Below are 17,964 nucleotides of genomic sequence, written 5' to 3'. Positions count from 1 at the left end.
GAGTTTCACCTCAATTTTTAAAAATATATATAAGAAAAAAGCAGCATATTAGATTCCATTCCCCCAACTACAGAGACTAGCCAGATGCCAGGACTCGGGCGCCCCAAATGGGAGACTTATTGTACGAAGGCAAATGTAACCAAGTCCCATGTTTTCTAATATAGCCAAAGAAAAAGTAGGGTAGGCTTGTGGCAACTCAAGGGCAACAATTTTCTACTCGTTCTCAATTCGTAAACAAACGGCCACTTTCCCTAACAATGCAGGGTGGAGGTGCAACAGGGCCGCTTGGGTGTCGGGGGCCACTCTGAGAGCCAGCCCAGGCAGCAGTGGCACCTGAGGGCCCAGCACACACGGCCACCCCACAAAGGCAGCCGTGGCCAGATACTGAGAGCCTGAGAGTCGGTGTGCGGGACTCTTCCAGGAGTGCGCTGTCAGAGGGGCCTCAGTAATACTGGCATTTGTGTTCAGCAGAAGCCTACAGAACCATTTGTATCCTGGCTAAAAGCTTCTAATGGATCTTTAAAGCTACATAAAGCTAAAACAGCAGAATTTAATTGTCCATTTGTGATTCAGATTTCAGTAATATAAAGAAAAAACCTGGAAATATTCCCTCACTCTGTGGATAAACACAATCAGATGGAAAGAGCTGGTGGGGAGTGAGCCGGGGGGCAGCCCTGAACGGAGAAGGTGCAGTAATGCCCTCCAGCCAAACACACTGCAAAGGTTTCCCCAGGACAACAAACCGGAACAATATTCAGCTGAAGCCACGTACCCTGCGGCCCTGCTCCTCTGTGCGGTAGGCGTGTCTGTACAAACAGGAGAACACGGCTCCGGGCGGCATGAGCTCACTGGTCTCGTTCCAGCCGTGGGTGTGGCAAAGACGAGAAGCATCTCCCTGGCACTTGCGGTATAAGACGGGGTCCAGCCTATGGGGGAAGAGTAGAGAACCACGACTGGCACACCGCGCCTTCTCACACGTGCCTGGGTTTCCATCCGGTGTGAAGCACTTCCAGGGTTGGAGAGATGGCAGATATGCTGAAGTGTATGCAAGCGTGCTCTCTCCCCACCACCCTGTGGTGCTGCGGCGTTCTATCTTAGTCCTGTCCCTACCCCTAATTTTTGTGTTTTTAATTTGAAAACAGGGGCTTGCTAAGTTACTGAGACTGGCTTTGAACCTGCAATAGTCATGTCTTAGCTTCCCAAATACGGGGATTATAGGCATGTGCCACCTTGCTCAGTTTATGAATGTTGTTCTCAAGGGACAGACACGGTCAATCTGTTCAGGTCTGCTAACCTTGATCCTAAAGACGCCAAAGATGTCAGCTTGGCTATGAAAGCTACTTAAAGTTACGGTAAGACTAATCACTGAAGCTGGGCACAGTGGCGCACGCCTGTAATCTGGGTGCTTAAGAGGCTGAGACAGGAGGACCACAGGTTTGAGGACAGCCTCAGTACGTAGCGAGACTCTCAACCTAGCAAGACTCGGTTTCCAAATAAAAATAAAATAGGGCTGAGGGTGTAGCACAGAGGTAGAGAGATGCTCCTGAGTTCAATCCTCAATTGAAATAAAAATAAAACCATGGTAAGTGGGTATGTCTATGTGAGACAGACAGACAGACAGGCAGACACAGAAAGACTCAGCACCTAGCACTCACATGCCTGGGCCAAATGAGAGAAAACTATGGCTGCAGCCACCACCAGGCATTCATAGCTTTCTACAAGTATTTGTGCTGTTCATCCTGATGTGCTGGATAATGCAGGATCAGGAGGTGGCAGGAGAAACTGTCTCCTACTCAATTTTCTCTCTGGTGAAACTGCTCCTCTCCCTCTTGCCATGCAAGGGCTGCCCATCAACTTTGAGTTTACCTGAATATATATATTTACCTGAATATATATATATATATACTTTGTGGTACTGGGAATGGAACCCAGGGGCATCCTACCTCCGGGTAACACCCCAGCCTTATTTTTTTTTAATTCTTTATTCTGAAACAGGGTCTCACTGAGCTGCAGAGGGCCTCACTAAGTAGCTGAGGCTGTCCGTGAACTGTGATCCTCCTGACTCTGCCTCCCAAGTGTGGGGATTACAAGCGTGCGCCACCACGCCCGGCTACCTGAATATGTTAATCAAATGACAATGCTGACTTTGAGTCTTGGGACAGCGGATTAGGCACTAAACCTGCTTCTTTTCTACAAACCAGACTAAGGGATGCTCAATTCTGTTCATATTATACTGTCACTGTGGGAGAGGGCTCCTTAACTGGAGCAGAGGCTAACATTTCATGAGTAGCTTTTATTTTTTGTTTTCTTGCAGAACTGGGGATTGAACCCAGGGGTCTTCTATCACTGAGCTACACCTCTAGCCCTATTTTTTATTCTTTATTTTAAAACAGGGTCTCACTGAATTGCAGTGGGCCTAAGTAGCTGAGGCTGCCCACGAACCTGCGATTCTCCTGTCTCAGCCTCACAAATCCTGGGATTGCAACTGTGCACCACCACACCTGGCTCTCCAGAGCTAATTTGAAGGGACAGAAAATAAAAACACATCAGATCTTCGAGTAACCTCTTTTCACTAAAACACTACAGGCAAAACATAGATTATTCACCAGGAAAGGGTAATGACCACAGCCAGTGCAGCTGCTAAAATCGGGGAATGAGAAGCAGCCCCCCCAGTGCGTGGCTGGGAGGTGAGAGGCCTGGGAGGAGGAGGGAGTAGCCAAGACGCTGAGGAGGTTCTGATGCAACAGAGGGCCTTCTGGGTCGTCCGCCCTCCCTTTTACTGCTAACACGATGAGGATGGAATTAGGAGAATCAAATTGTCGCTTACTGATAAGAACCCCTTAAGACAGAATAAATTCAATAACTTTGAATAGTTAAAGAAATAAAAGCAAATTTCCACACCCAGTAAAAATCAATAAAGATTCAAATGCACTATTATCTTCTTAGTGTCATATCTAAAGATGCTTCTGCTGACCCCACAGGTGCCAGATTTCTTTCTAGACAGAGCTCTATGGAATCTGCAACTTTTTAAAACAATTATTATTTATTTATTTATTTTTGTGGTGCTGGGGATGAAATCTAGGGGCCTTCTATCTCTGGGCTACACTCCCAGACCTATTTTATATTTTATTTGGAAACAGGGTCTCACTAAGTTTCTGAGGCTGGCTTCGAACCTGCGCGATCTTCCTGTCTCAGCCTCCCAAGTACTGGGATTACAAGTGTGCGCCACCACGCCCAGCGGAATCAGCAACTTTCTAACCCTGACTTCCTGAGTGGTGGTGCACAGGGATGCTCGGTACAGATCGGCAGTGGGCTGACTCTGCTTTTAGATACTGCTCTGAAATGAATATGTTTTAGGGGGTTGGCATATATTAGCCGTCCCAGAACTAGAAATTAATTCCCTACTAATTATTACAAAATAATCAGATGGAGAGCAGGGTGTGGTGCTGTGCACTTGTAATCCCAGTACTTGGGAGACTAAGACAGCGGGGCTGCAGGTTTGAGGCCGGCCTCAGCAACCAAGTACGGCCCTCAGCAATTTAGTGAGACCCTGTTTCCAAATAAAAAGTAAAATAGGGCTAAGGGTATAGTTCGGTGATAGAACACCCCTGAGTTCAATCCCCAGTACCATGGCGGGGGGGGGGGGGGGGAGACACACACATGCACACACTTGCGTGCACACACATGTAAGGGTGGGTGTGTGCTTAGTGGTATAGGTAATGCTTAATATGCATGAGGCCCTGGGTTCGGTCTCCATCACAAACTCTTACACACCTACCATCCCACACACACGATCCTAACTATACAGGAGAACGGGCTGAGTCAATACTTTACACTGGCTTCAAAATACTCACTTCCAATCCCGAGAAATGAAATACTGCAGCTCTAGGAGGCGGTGCTCACAATCTTCCACCATTTTCTCTGTGTATAAATGTTCCATCAGGCACGAGAGGATCCTAGCCATAAAAGAGGCAAAACCGTTACATGGGAGAGAGAAATGTTCTGATGACAGGTTCAGAACTCTCATTTCAATATACTGTTTCTTTGGTTAGTTGAAAAGAGCCCCTTAGGTATTTTTAGGGCAACTGGATTTATCTTTCTGAGAATCACTCAAATCCACTGACCCCGAGAGCATCTCAGAGCCACTTCGGCGCTCGGAACGCCGTGCACACGAGATCTATGCACAGCTGCTTTATTTTAATTATGTATTAGGAAAAACTTCCACAGGCAGGCGTGGTGGCGCACGCTTGTAATCCCAGTACTTGGGAGGCTGAGACAGGAGGATCTCAGGTTCACGGCCAGCCTCAGCCACTTAGTGAAGCCCTCTGCACCTTAGTGAGACCCTGTTTCCAAATAAAGAATAAAAAATAGGGTTGCAGGTTAGCTAAGAGGTAGAAGTGCCCTGGGTTTGATCCCCAGCAACACACACACACACACACACACACACACACACACACACACACAACCTTTCAACACATATAAAAAGTAGAGAAAGCCGGGCGTGGCAGCGCACGCTTGTAATCCCCGTGCTTGGGAGGCGGAGACAGGAGGATCGCGCAGGTTCGGAGCCAGCTGCGCTGGCTTAAGAGACCCTGTTTCCAAATAAAAATATAAAAATGGGTCTAGGAGTGTAGCCCCGACGTAGAAGGGCTTCCAGGAACCCCAGTACCACCAAAAAAAAAAAAAAAAAAAAAAAAAAAGTAGAGAAAAATATACTGGCCTGGCCACCCTCCCTCCCCATGGGGTGGTCAAGTTTGCTACTTTGTGATATTTGGAGGAAAATCTCAGACCCCACAACCTCCAGCATGAGGAACATTCAGCATGTTTCTCTAAAATATGAAAATAATCAAAAAATCCTTGATACCATGCACTACTTTATTCATTTTCAAAATGCCTCAATTATTTCTGCACGTCTTCTGGTATCAGAACCCGGCTCGGGCCCGCACGCTGCGTGTACCTGGAAGCATCCTTGTCTGCCTGACCCGCAGCAGCGCCCTCCTCCCTCCCTCTCCCCTGCCTCCGGTTTGGTCAATGCAGCAATTCTGATCTTGGTAAATGTGCTGCTTAGTCTCGGTGCATTTGTCTAGCTTCTCCATGAACACGAAAGGCTTTCAGGGGTTTTAATTCAACTTCAGCATTCTGTTCCCCACCACAGCATGAGCAGCAGTTTCCCAGAGCAGAGTGATGAGAAGCCTGGACGCCACCCACCTTCTTGTTGGGTTCTGTCAGCTCCGGGCAGTAAGACTTAGCAGAATGCAAACCTGTCCTTACTGCAACCTGGTTTTGAGAACTGTTTTCACATCATATGGGATAAAATTGATGCAAGAGAATCAAATACTTTTTCACAGTATTTATTGACCTTTCCTAGACGTTGGATACAACGTCAATATTCACACAGCCCCGGATCTCACACTCAACCATATTTTGTTTTCTGTTTCAATGATAAATTAACTACTTTGTAATGACCATCAAGTAGCCAATGTGCACAATGAGTCAATACTCAAATACAATCAAAGTTACTGAGCATGGGGTGTATGTGTCTCTTCTCCTTGCATGTTTTTCTCATTTTCACCCCCAGCCCAATTTTTTTATGCTTTATTTTGAAACGGGTCCTCACTAAGTTGCGGAGGGCCTCACTAAGTAGCCGAGGCTGGCCGCGATCCTCCTGTCTCAGCCTCCCGACTGATTACAGCCTCCCAAGTACTGGGATTACAAGAGTGCACCACCACATCCGGCTCTGTTTTTCTCATTTCCATCTGCATTATGGGAAACTGTTCAGAAACTTAATGAATAGCTGCATTCCTACGTAATCACTGGCAATGCACATCATCACAGGGCTAGGCCTAAGTCTCACTACATCATGGAGGAGGCAGAGTGAAAGTCTAAATTCCAATACTAGTTTTAGCAAAAGCTGCTATGTGTTCTCATTCAAAAAACTCCAGTAAAGATGGTCAATCACCCAAGAATCATTGATGGACTGTTCCCTGTGCTGCCAGGTAAAACACAAGATGGAGGAACACCAGAGAGAAGATCACCTACATTGGGTCTCCAGATCGTATGTGCTTGCAGGCTGTCTGGATTACAGATTCACAGGCTTCGTTCAAAGCTCGATCAATGCGGTAATCTGCACCAGGGTCAGTCTCCTGAATCAGTGTTTGCAGCTGGATTAAAAACATTAGAAGGAAGAAAGAAAGTCACTTGGGCAGCAGAGGAGAACACTGTCACCTCGTCACGCGGTCAGCTGCCTGGTCTGGTCCATCTCAGCCCCATAACAATGTACAGCTGTTCCTGGTCAGGCTCAAAAACACTTGTCAAACACCATCCAACTGATTACTCCACCTTACTGCAAGTTTCTCTGTTTACGTCATTGTGGAGACTTATGTACCTGTTCTAAACTGCATGTGGAAATTTCCAGAACAATAGGTCTACACAATATGACTATGAAGGTTAGCTCTCCCTTATTTAACTACTTGTTAATCAGATTATTAAACCTGATGTCCAGGGCTAAGCTTGAATCGAGTGGAGGAAAGTAAAGAGAAATCCCCAATTAAAAACCTAATTTAGTCCAAAAATGAACTTAAATTTTGTTATAATAACATTGGTATTAAAAATAAGTGGCCAGAAGCCGGGCGTGGTGGCGCACGCTTGTAATCCCCTGCTTGGGAGGCTGAGACAGGAGGATCGCACAGGTTCGAAGCCAGCCTCAGCTACTTAGTGAGGCTCTCAGCAATTTAGTGAGACCCTGTTTCCAAAAATAAAATATAAAATAGGTCTGGGAATATGGCCCAGAGGTAGCAAGCCTCTGGGTTCCACCCCCAGTACAACAACAACAACAACAACAACAACACAAAAGTGGCCAGCCAGCATGGTAGTACACACCTGTAATCCCAGAACCTGGGAGGCTGAGCCAGGAGGATTACAGGTTCTCCATCCGCCTTAGTACTCACTCAGTGAGATCCTGGTGGAATGCCCCAGAACAAAAAAAGGGGGGGGGGGCAACCAACGACCTGAATTCTATCAATGGTTCCAGCTTTGCCCAATATTAGCTTTGAGAACCCGTTCTAGTTGGTTAATTTCTTAAATCTGAGTTTCTTTAGATGTGGATTATAAGGAATCATAGTCCCATGCAGGGCCTTTTACAGGCACAAAGGATCATTATTACTGCAGGTGGGTGGCAGGTGGTATTTTGGGGGTAGGAATGTTAAATAAGAGAAGAAAAATGTGAAACTACAATCTTTACTAGTTTTCAGTTAAAGAAGTGGCGCTCTAGGCAGACACAGTGGCGTGTGCCTGTAACCCCAGCACTTGGGAGGGGAGACAGGAGAATCTCAAATTTGAGGCCAGACTATGCAATTTAGTGAGACTGTCTCAAAATAAGAAATAAAACAGGGCTGGAGATGTGGCTCAGAGGTAGAATGCTCCTGGGTTCAGTCAGTCCCCAGTAAAAAACACAGACAGACAGACAGACAGACAGACAGACAGACACACACACACAGAGAACTGAAGCCCCCCCCATGTTTTTTGTGTGTTGTGCTGGGAATTGAACTAATGGGCATCTGCCTCCGAGCTAAAATTAAAATTAATTCAATGCCCGGCATGGTGGCGCATGCTTGTAATCCCAGCATTTGGGAGGCTGAGGTCGGAGGATTGTGGTTTGAGGACAGCTTCAGATACTTAGTGAGGCCCTCTGCAACTTAGTGAGACCTTGTTTCAAAAAATAAAGAATAAGCCGGGAATGGTGGCACACGCGTCTAATCCCAGTGCTTGGGAGGCTGAGACAGGAGGATTGCACAGGTTCAAAGCCAGCCTTGGCTACTTAGTAAGGCTCTCAGCAACTCAGTGAGACCCTGTTTCCAAATAAAATAAAAAATAAGCCTGGGAGTATAGCCCAGAGATAGAAAGCCCCTGGGTTTCACCCCCAGTATCCCCCCCCCCACACACACACAAAAAGAGCCGGGTGTGGTAGGGCACGCTTGTAATCCCCGCACTTGGGAGGCAGAGACAGGAGGATCGCGCTGGTTCGGAGCCAGCCTTGCTGGCTTAAGAGACCCTGTTTCCACATAAAGTTAAAAAATAGGTCTGGGAGTGTAGCCCGTGGGAGTGTATCCCAGAGGTAGAAGGGCTTCCAGGAACCCCAGTATCACCAATAAAAAAAAAAAAAAAAAAAAAAAAAAGAATAAAAATAGGGCAGGGGCTGTAGCTCGGAGGTTGAATGCTCCTGGGTTCCATGCCCAGACCCACTAAAAAAAAAAAAAAAAAGCCAGGTTTGGTGATGCACGCTTGCAATCCTAGAATTCGAGAGGCTGAGACCATAGGATCGTGGTTCACAGACAACCTCAGCTACTTAGTGAAGTCCTCTGCAAATTAGTGAGACCCTGTTTCAAAATAAAGAATAAAAAAATAGGGCAGGGGGTATAGCTTGAAGGTCGAATGTCCCTGGGTTCCATCCCCAGAACCCCGCCCCCCCCCACAAAAAAATAAAGGGCTGGGGGGGGGGGGAGCTGGGTGTGGTAGTACACATTTGTAATCCTAGATCCTAGTAACTGGGAAGCTGAGACAGGAGGCTGGCAGGTTCAAGGACAGCCTCAGCAAGTAGCGAGACTCCCCATCAATCAGGTGGGACCCTGTTTTGAAGTAAAAGTGTGGCTGTGAGTGTGGTGTAGAGGTAGAATGCCCCGAGTTCAGTCCCCAGCACCACAAAAAAGGGTGGCTGGGGGTGTAGCTTAGAAGTAGAACACCCCTGGGTTCAAAGCCCAGTAAAAATAAAAGAAAAAAAGTTAAAAGGGAGAGAGAGAGAGAAAATTAATGCCCTAGAGCACCCAAAGGCGCTTAAGGAATAACTGTCATTTTGAAATTCAGTGACGGGAGCATGGAGAATACATGCTAAGAATGTGTCCTAGCAGGTGTGGTGGTGCACCTCAGAGGCCGAGGCAGGAGGATCGCAGGTGTGCGGCTAGCATCAGCAAGCAGTGAGACGCTCAGCACCCAGGCAAGAGCCTATTTCAAAATAAAAATAAAACAGGACTGGGGGGTAACTCGGAGACAGAATGCCCCTGTGTTCCATTCCCAGTAACACACACACACACACACACACACACACACACACACACACACACACACGAATGTGTACTTCTATTTCTTCTATTTTTTTCTTTCCTTTTTTTTTTGTTTTTTGCAGTACTGGGGATGAATCCAGGGGCATTCTACCTCTGAGATACATCCCCAGCCCTAGTTTTTATTCTTTATTTTGAAACAGTCTCACGAAGTTGCTGAGGATGGCTACAAATCTGCGATCTTTCTGTCTCAGCCTCTCTAATACTGGAAGTACAAGCCTGTGCCACCATGCCTGCCTGTATATCGAGTTCAGCTCCAACACACTTATAAAATCCTGGACAAAGCTTCAGAGAAGTGAATGAGTTAGATAACAGACTGGGCAGTCACCCTCGGACTGTAAGAGCGTGGGCTGAACTCGTTTAGCTGTATCAGAAGGAAATTAAATAGCTCATTTTTGTAGTAAACGTGGAAGAGTATGTACCTATTAAGATCATTCTCCTATGCTTTGCAGTTTAATGTTTACTGAGAGCTCATTCAGTCCAAGCAGAGAACAGAGAATATTAATGGTCAACCATAGACAGCTACCAAAGTCTACAGCATCAAAGAAGAAAAGCTTGAAAATGAAAGAAACTCACTTGAAATAAATTATTTCAAAACATTCCTCAATTTGATTGACAATGGACAATGTGGAAGAAAACTAAGGGTTTTTTTTTTTTCTCTTTAGAGAAATGCTTTCAGTATTTGTGAGAAAAAGCTAAAAACCATGGGCCCATAAAATTAAAGTGCTTCTTTCCCACTTGGCTGGTCTTAACGTGGGCAAAGCGCACAGTTCACTACTGCAGGCTGCCCTCTAAGTTTGGAAGCACTTTCACAAAGGGTGACGTGGGCAGGACTCATTTATCTTTCAGGCTGAGTCACTAGTTCTTTCAACAAGCCAAATTCCAAAAAGCCCTGGGGCGACTAGATGCCTTAAATAAAGTCAAACCAGCCCCTTTCCTTTTCTGCACACTTTACTGCAGGTGTTGCCTGAGTAAAAAGATAGGTTTATTCCTGACCTCCCTCCAAGACTTTCTGTGCTGAATTAAGGAGAATGGCAAATACCGCCTAGGCGGCTTCCTGATCATCCTTGGCCTGGGGCCAAGCACATTCATCGGCACAAAGGTTTCCTAAGGCGGTCACCAGCAGCTTGCCCCAGGAGCCCACTGCGACAGAGCCAGGAGGTTCCGGGCGCCTGCCTTCTAGAAGAGGCTCCATTTGTCTATTTTTCCTACCAGGGGATGTTTATATATAACTACGCAACTACTCTCTACTCTGGGTGAAGAGGAAAAATAGAAGCACAGATTAAATTTTACTCCATATCCAAAGTCTATGGAAATGTGTGTTACTGAATGCAAATTTCTGATTTTACACAATTAGCAGAAAAATAAAATTCAAGCAACACTCAATTTTTAATAAAGATGCCCATTATAAAATAAAAGACAGCTGGGCGTGGTGGCACATGTCTCGTAATCCCAGTAGTTTGGAGACTGAGACAGGAGGATTTCAGGCTCAAGGACAGCTCAGCAACTTAGCAAGGCCCTCGGCAGGTTACAAACAAAACCAACACACAAAAGGGCTGGGGGCGTAGCTCAGAGGTAGAATGACCCTGGGTTTACTCCCCAGTACCACAAAAATGAATAAATAGCAAAAGACTAGTTGTGGTTTCTGAGTTTTCCCTGAGGGCTTTAATCTGCACTATTTTCTCGGCTTCACACATCCCAAAGGACAGTTCACTGAAAGGACACCACTGGGCATTTTAAGCTGTTTAACATCTCATGTCCAGTAAACAATAACAAACATGGACAACAGTAATGGAACACATCCACAGAGCTGTATTTTGCTAGCTTCATATTATGTACGAGATCTGTAGTTACCCGGTGTCGTAGGAGTGCTGGTATATGCAAGGCTCTTCCAACTGTCTTTTTTTCTCTTGTGGTACTGGGGATGGAACCCAGGGGCATTCTACCTCCAACCTACCACCCCAGCCCCATTTTTTATTCTTTATTTTGAAACAGGGTCTCACTGAGTTGCAAAGGGCCTAAGTAGCTGAGGCTGTCCTAGAACCACAATCCTCCTGTCTCAACCTCCCAGATGCTGGGATTAGAAGTATGTGTCACCACGCCGGGTCCTTTTTAAATTTTGAAATAAGCTTACTAAATTGCTGGGGCTGAACTTGAATCTGCAATTTTTCTTTCTCAGCCTTCAAGTACTGGGATCACAGGGTAGCTCCATCCATTCATTCATTCATTTATGTATGTAATGCTGGGCACGAAACCCAGGCATTCTACCTCTGAGCTATACCTCCAGCCCTATTTTTTATTCTTTATTTTGAAATAGGCTCTTAATAAGTAGTAGCTGAGGCTGGCTGCCACCCTGGGACCCTCCTGTCTCAGCCTCCCAAGTACTGGAGCGCGTGCCACCACACCTAGCTCTTTTTATTTATTCTGAGTTCAAACTTTTGTTTTGTAGTATTCTTTTTTTTTTTTTTGGTGGTACTGGGGGTGGAAGCCAGGGGCTTTCTACCTCCAGGCTATACTCCCAGACCTATTTTATATTTTATTTGGAAACAGGGTCTCACTAAGTTGCTGACAGCCTCACCAAGTAGCTGAGGCTGGCTTCGAACCTGTGCAATCCTCTTGTCTCAGCCTCCCAAGTGCGGGGATTACAAGCGTGCGCCACCACACCCGGCTTGTAGTATTCTTATTAAGATATGCCCAAAGAGCCAGGCGTGGTGGCGCACGCTTGTAATCCCCGCGCTTGGGAGGCAGAGACAGGAGGATCGCTCAGGTTTGAAGCCAGCCGCGCTGGCTTAAGAGACCTTGTTTCCAAATAAAAAGTATAAAATAGGTCTGGGAGTGTAGCCCAGACGTAGAAGGGTTTCCAGGAACCCCAGTACCACACACACACACACAAAAAAAAAAAAGCCCAAAGAAACAGTATTCTGTCTGAACTTTAGTATCAGTGTTCACTGTGATATCAGAAATGATTCAGAGAAGCAAGCTGGGACATGCCAAGGAGAAGCTCCTGAGCAGGTGAGACGTGACAGTAGAAACTTTTCCTTACCGCCTGCTGGCAGTTCATCCCGAGGTTCCCCTTCTCCCCTCGAACCACTTTCATGAGACAGTGCAGGGTCCGTCCTTTCCGATGCAGTCCAGAGCAGTGGTGCTCAATCTCCCCGCGGCAGCTCAGAATGATCTCGGGGCTCAAGGAGAAGTCTTCCATCAGCATGCGGCGGTAATCCAGCATCTCCCCCTGGCACTCACTGCTCACCTGCCGTCCTACGTGAGGGTGCAAGCCGTCCCATCATGGTGAGCGGGGGAAAAAAAAAAAAAAAAAAAAAAAAAAAAAAAAAAATATATATATATATATATATATATATAAGCCTTAGCAGCAAAAAGAGGGTTTATCTCACCAGGGTTATGTAATATTGATTTTATACTCCTAAGCTAATAATACAAATGCTTTGCCAATAGAATTTTTTTTTGGGGAGCCGTCCCGGTGCTTGAACTCAGGGCCTCATGTATGCGGAGTACACACTCTACCACTGACCTACATCCCCGTCACTGGAAATCTTAATAAGTAAAAAATGGATCACACAGGTTCGAAGCCAGCCTCAACTACTGAGTGGGTAACTTAGTGAGACCTTGTTTCCAAACAAAATATAAAAATAGGTCTGGGAGCATAGCCCAGAGGTAGAAGCCCCTGGGTTCTACCCTCAGTACCACAAAACAAAAACAAAACAAAATGCCAAAAAGCATTTCCTACTGGCCTACACAGTTGAAGCTTGTGGAAAAGACTACACTCAAAATATTCACTCCTGAGCCGGGTGTGGTGGTGCATGGTTGTAATCCCAGCATTCAGGAGGCTAAGACCAGAAGATCGTCGTTTGCAGACAGCCTCAGCTACTTAGCGAGGCCCTTTGCAACTCAGTGAGACCTTGTTTCAAAATAAAAGAAAAAATAGGGCAGGGGGTGTAGCTCAGAGGTTGAAAGCCCCTGGGTTCCATCCCAAGACCTAAAAAAAAAAAAAAAAAAAGGCTAGGGGTATATCTCAGGGGTAGAATGCCCCTGGGTTCTACCCTAGCACTACAAAAATAAATAAATAAATAAATAAATAAATAAATAAATAAATTTAGAAATAGGATCTGACTAAGTTGCTGAGAGCCTAAGTATCTGAGGTTGGCTTCAAACCTGTGTTATCCTCCTGTCTCAGCCTCCCAAGTACCACGCCCCGCCCGGCTTATTTAAAAAAATTTTTTTGTGTGGTAATGGGGATTGAACCCAGAGGCATTCTACCCTCGAGCTACATCCTCAACCCGATTTTCTTATTTGGACACAGGGTCTCGTTAGGTTGATGAGAGTCTCACTACTTTGCTGAGGCTGTCCTTGAACCTGTGATCCTCCTGTCTCGGCCTCCCAAGTACTGGGAGTGCAGTCATACGTCACCATGCCTGGTAAGAAACTTTAGAGTATGAATCTAAAAGGGAATGAAAGGAACTCCAGGACCTGGGAGCTGCGAGAGGTTCGTAGGTTCCAGGCCAGCTTGTAGTAACTTAGTGAAACCCTGTTCCAACACAAAAAAAATAAAAGGGGTGTGGCTCAGTGGTAGAGCACCCTGGGTTCAATCCCTAGTATCTCAAGGGCAAAACCCAAAACCAAACAAAGAACAACTCACCTCTGTGCACAGCCGACTCCAGGCACATCAGAAGGTAGGAGAGCCTGGCTTCCCGGGACCGAGGAAGGTTCTCCACGTTGCACCGGTACTTCTTTAAGTCGCTCTTACAGGATTTGGCCAATGAATAGCTGACTTTATAATCCTGGGCAATGAGCTTTTGGCGGGTCGTTAGCGCTTCTCGACACTGGGGAAAGAGCACAGCGAGAGCCTTAAGACCACTCTGGTGGCTCAGTGGTTCACGGGGACCTGGGGCGAGCACTGAGACTCAGAGCCAAGCAAACGCCAGCATCTGCAGTCATTACCAAACACCTCTCTTTAAGCTTGGCTAAAATTCAGCACGGTTATGTTAAACTAGTGTGGTAAGGGGTAGGAGTAAACGGGCAGGGAACCCTGTAATTCTGTAGTGAAGCGCTAATTGTCGCTACAATAGCAGCTGTCCTAAAACACAGCGTGGCAGGTCCTAAGATAAACAAAACATTTTTTCTCTCTCCAACAATATCCCTAGAACAAATTTCACCAGAAGCCAAGTAGCAACTGGTGTTAATAACTGGGATGCTCCTGCTTATACTTCTATCAGACAGTGGCAAACAGTACGTGATAGAAGAAAGCTGAGTTGAGAAACATGTCTTCATCTGCACAGGAAGTATATGATAGGGTAGCAAAGGTAACTACCTTTTTTGGGGAGGGAAATAAGTGTCACTACAGTGCCCAGGCTGGGCTTGAATTAACCATCTTCCAGCCTCAGCCTGCCAAGTAGTTGGGAATATAGGCATGGGCCTCCACGCCCAGCTTTAATTAATTACATTTATTTATTTATTTATTTTTGGTGGTACTGGGGGTGGGACGGAGGGGCTTTCTACCTCTGGGCTATACTCTCAGACCTATTTTGTATTTTATTTGGAAACAGTGTCTCACTAAGTTGCTGAGAGCCTCACTAAGTAGCTGAGGCTGGCTTCAAACCTCTGCGATCCTCCTGTCTCAGCCTCCCAAGCGCGGGAATAACTAATTACTTTAAAAAGTGACAAAAGATTGTATTCTCCAATTTTAGCCGGGCGTGGTGACACATGCCTGTAATCCCAGTACCTGAAGCTGAGACGGGACAATCACAGGTTTGAGGCCAGCCTCAGCGACTTAGTGAGGCTCTCAGCAACCTTGTGAGATCCAGTTTCCAAATAAAAAATAAAACAGGGCTAGGCATGTAGATCAGAGGTAGAAAGGCCCTAGATTCAATCCCAGTACCACAAATAAATAAATAAATAAATAAATAAATAAATAAATAAGAAAAACAGTCTTTTATTTACTCCTAAAATTGACCCTCAAACACTTCTAATTGTCTGGATAACACAACTGGGACTTCATTTTCTTAGTTTAAAGCTAATATGCTTTGGTTCTCTACTTAAGCTCAATTCTGTCACCTCTGAAAAAGGTATACTTTATCAGTCATTATACACGGGGATGGCCAGCCCTCTGACTCTGTAGATCCAAAATTTTGAGGGAAAGAAAACTGCACTAAACATGTGCAGGCCTTTTTCCTTGTCATTCCCTAAACAATACAGTATAACAACTATTTACACAGTATTTACACAGTATTAAGTATTGAAAGTAATCTAGAGATAATTTATTTTAATTTTTTTAATTTTTTATTGGTGCACTGTATTCATACATCACAGTGGGATCCAAAAACTTTTGTAGACATACATGCACACATCGCCCAGTCAGCCCCCACCCGATCCCCACCCTGTTCCCTCCCCATCCCTCCTTCTCATGCTTGGCTTAGTGGTTGACATCTAGTATTATAGCAATTTATCCAAAATTAAAAATTATAATCTCACATAACAGTTTCATTTCTCTGATACCAAGCTTTTGATAACTTAAAGATAACATTTCAATATTTCTTTTTGCATTCTTTCTTACCAGAGAATATTTTTTCTTTTTTTTTTTTAGGTGAAACTATCATATATTTATATATTTATTTTTCAGAAAAAAATCTATCCTAATATGGAATATGGACTCTAGATACCCAAAACGATCTCGAAAAAGAACAAAGCTAGAAGACATATATTTTTTAATTTCAAACCATATAAAGCTACAATAATTGAAACAGTGTAGTACTGTTATAAAGGCAGATATATAAACCATTGGAGTTAAATAGAGATAATTTAAAGTATACAGGATAACCGGGCATGGTGGTGTATACCTGTAATCCCAGTACTTGGGAAGCTGAGACTGGAGGATCACAGGTTCACAGCTACCCTCAGCAGTTTAGTGAGACCCTCTGCAACTTAGTGAGACCCTGTTTTAAAATAAAAAGATAAGCCGGGCGTGGTGGTGCATGCTTGTAATCCCAGCATTTGGGAAGCTGAGACAGGAAGATTGTGGTTCGCAGACAGCCTCAGCTACTACTTAATGAGGCCCTTTGAAACTCAGTGAGACACTGTTTCAAAATAAAGAATAAAAATAGTGCTGGGAGTGTAACTCAGAAGGTATAATGCCCCTGGTTTTCATCTGCAGTACAGGGAAAAAAAAAAAAAAAAGCCCGGTGTGGGGGCGCACACTTGTAATTCCTGCATTTGGGATGCTGAGGCCGGAGGATCACAGTTCGCAGACAGCCTCAGCTACTTAGTGAGGCCCTCTGCAAATCAGTGAGACCCGGTTTCAAAATAAGGAATAAAACAACAGAGCAAGGGGTGTAGCTTGGAGGTCAAATGCCCCTGGGTTCAATCCCCAGACCCGAAAATAAATAAATAAATAATAAAAAAGATAAAATTGGGCTGGGAGTGAAGCTCACACCCCTGGAGTCAATTCTCAGTATCATAAACAAACAAAAAGTATACAGGATGCCAGGTGTGGTGGTGTAATCTGTAAACCCAGTACTTGAGAGTCTGAGACAGGAGGATTCCACTAGATAACTTAGCAAGACCCTGTTTCAAAATTAAAAATAAATAAATAAACAAAAAAGGGCCAGGGGTGTAGCTCAGTGGTAGAATGTCCCTGGGTTCAATCCCCAGTAACTAACACACACACACACACACGAATGTGCGTAAGTTATATGCAAATATCACTTTATTTTACTTAAAGGACTTGAGTAATCTTGGATTTTGGTATCCACGGTGGGGATGCCTAGAACCAAACCCCACTGTAGATATTATAGGGCAAAAAGGGTTTGTGAATGTTTTAAAGAAATAAACAAAGCATTAGATTATCTCAAAGAAATGATTACCTTTTCACTCATGGATTCTTCAAATTTGTGGTTAAAGAGGCACTTATACACTCTGCCTTCCCCGGCCTGTGTCTGTAAGGTGGACATAACGCATTATTAGTACTATTAGCCAAGCAGCCATGCTGTGCACCGTCCAGTCTCACACACACTGTTAAGTACTGTTCAGTAGAGAACCAGGAAGGCATCAGATGGAGTCTGCTTACAACTTTATGCTGGAGTCAAAACCCTCTTAGAATAAACCAGTGGTGGAGTACTTGCCTAGCGCGTACAAGATCCCGGGTTCAATCCCCAGCACCAAGAAATAAAGAAAAAGAGTGGGGGGAAAAAAGAAAGAAAGAAAGTTGTCTAGTGGGTCACTGGGTAGTGATGAGGGGGTTGGTTTTAAAAGTAGGACACTTGCCGGGCGTGGAGGCGCACGCTTGTAATCCCCGCGTTTGAGAGGCAGAGACAGGAGGATCGAGCAGGTTCGAAGCCAGCCGCGCGCGCTGGCTTAGGAGACCGTTTCCAAATAAAAATATAAAAATAGGTCTGGGAGTGTAGCCCGGAGGTAGAAGGGCTTCCAGGAACCCCAGTACCACCAATAAATAAATAAATAAATAAATAAATAAATAAATAAATAAATAAATAAATAAATAAATAAATAAATGTAGGACACTTGCTGTTTTCTTTACATTAGCCAAAAACCATACGAATATGTAATGTTTCAGTTTTAGTCACAGAATAGATCTGAACAGGATTCCCTGGTAAAATAAGATTTCTATAGATAAATAGACTTCCAAGAATTGTAATTGATAAGTGAGATAAAGTAGAAAAAATAATGTGTGGAGACTGTCGGAAGCCAACTGCTAACGAGGTGTCAAAGCTCGGGCTGAGCGAGCGTCGAGAACCATCTTCTGCCGTCTTGGGTGGATTCCACGTTCCCTTTGCGCGGCTCTTCTGCATGTGCGAGGGTTATTTTATTCTGGAATACAGTACTG

General features: G+C 44.9%; 1 protein-coding gene across 3 annotated transcripts in view; it reads right to left on the bottom strand.

Moving 5' to 3' along the window:
* GLG1 (golgi glycoprotein 1) overlaps positions 1-17,964 on the bottom strand; it is a gene marked incomplete at both ends in the record, with an annotated part of 128,414 nt that overhangs the window by 31,732 nt on the left and 78,718 nt on the right. For all 3 annotated transcript variants that reach the window (XM_080703377.1, XM_080703378.1, XM_080703379.1), the window contains 6 exons: positions 773-926; positions 3,855-3,956; positions 6,040-6,161; positions 12,157-12,371; positions 13,768-13,951; positions 16,988-17,059. In XM_080703377.1, coding sequence (XP_080559503.1) covers positions 773-926; positions 3,855-3,956; positions 6,040-6,161; positions 12,157-12,371; positions 13,768-13,951; positions 16,988-17,059 — 849 coding nt within the window. The remainder of the gene's footprint in view (positions 1-772; positions 927-3,854; positions 3,957-6,039; positions 6,162-12,156; positions 12,372-13,767; positions 13,952-16,987; positions 17,060-17,964) is intronic.

Source organism: Muscardinus avellanarius, assembly GCF_963383645.1.
Source record: "Muscardinus avellanarius genome assembly, chromosome: 10".
NCBI lineage: Eukaryota > Metazoa > Chordata > Mammalia > Rodentia > Gliridae > Muscardinus > Muscardinus avellanarius.
Note: the sequence above shows the minus strand (reverse complement) of the source record. Positions and strands in the feature narration are given on the sequence as shown.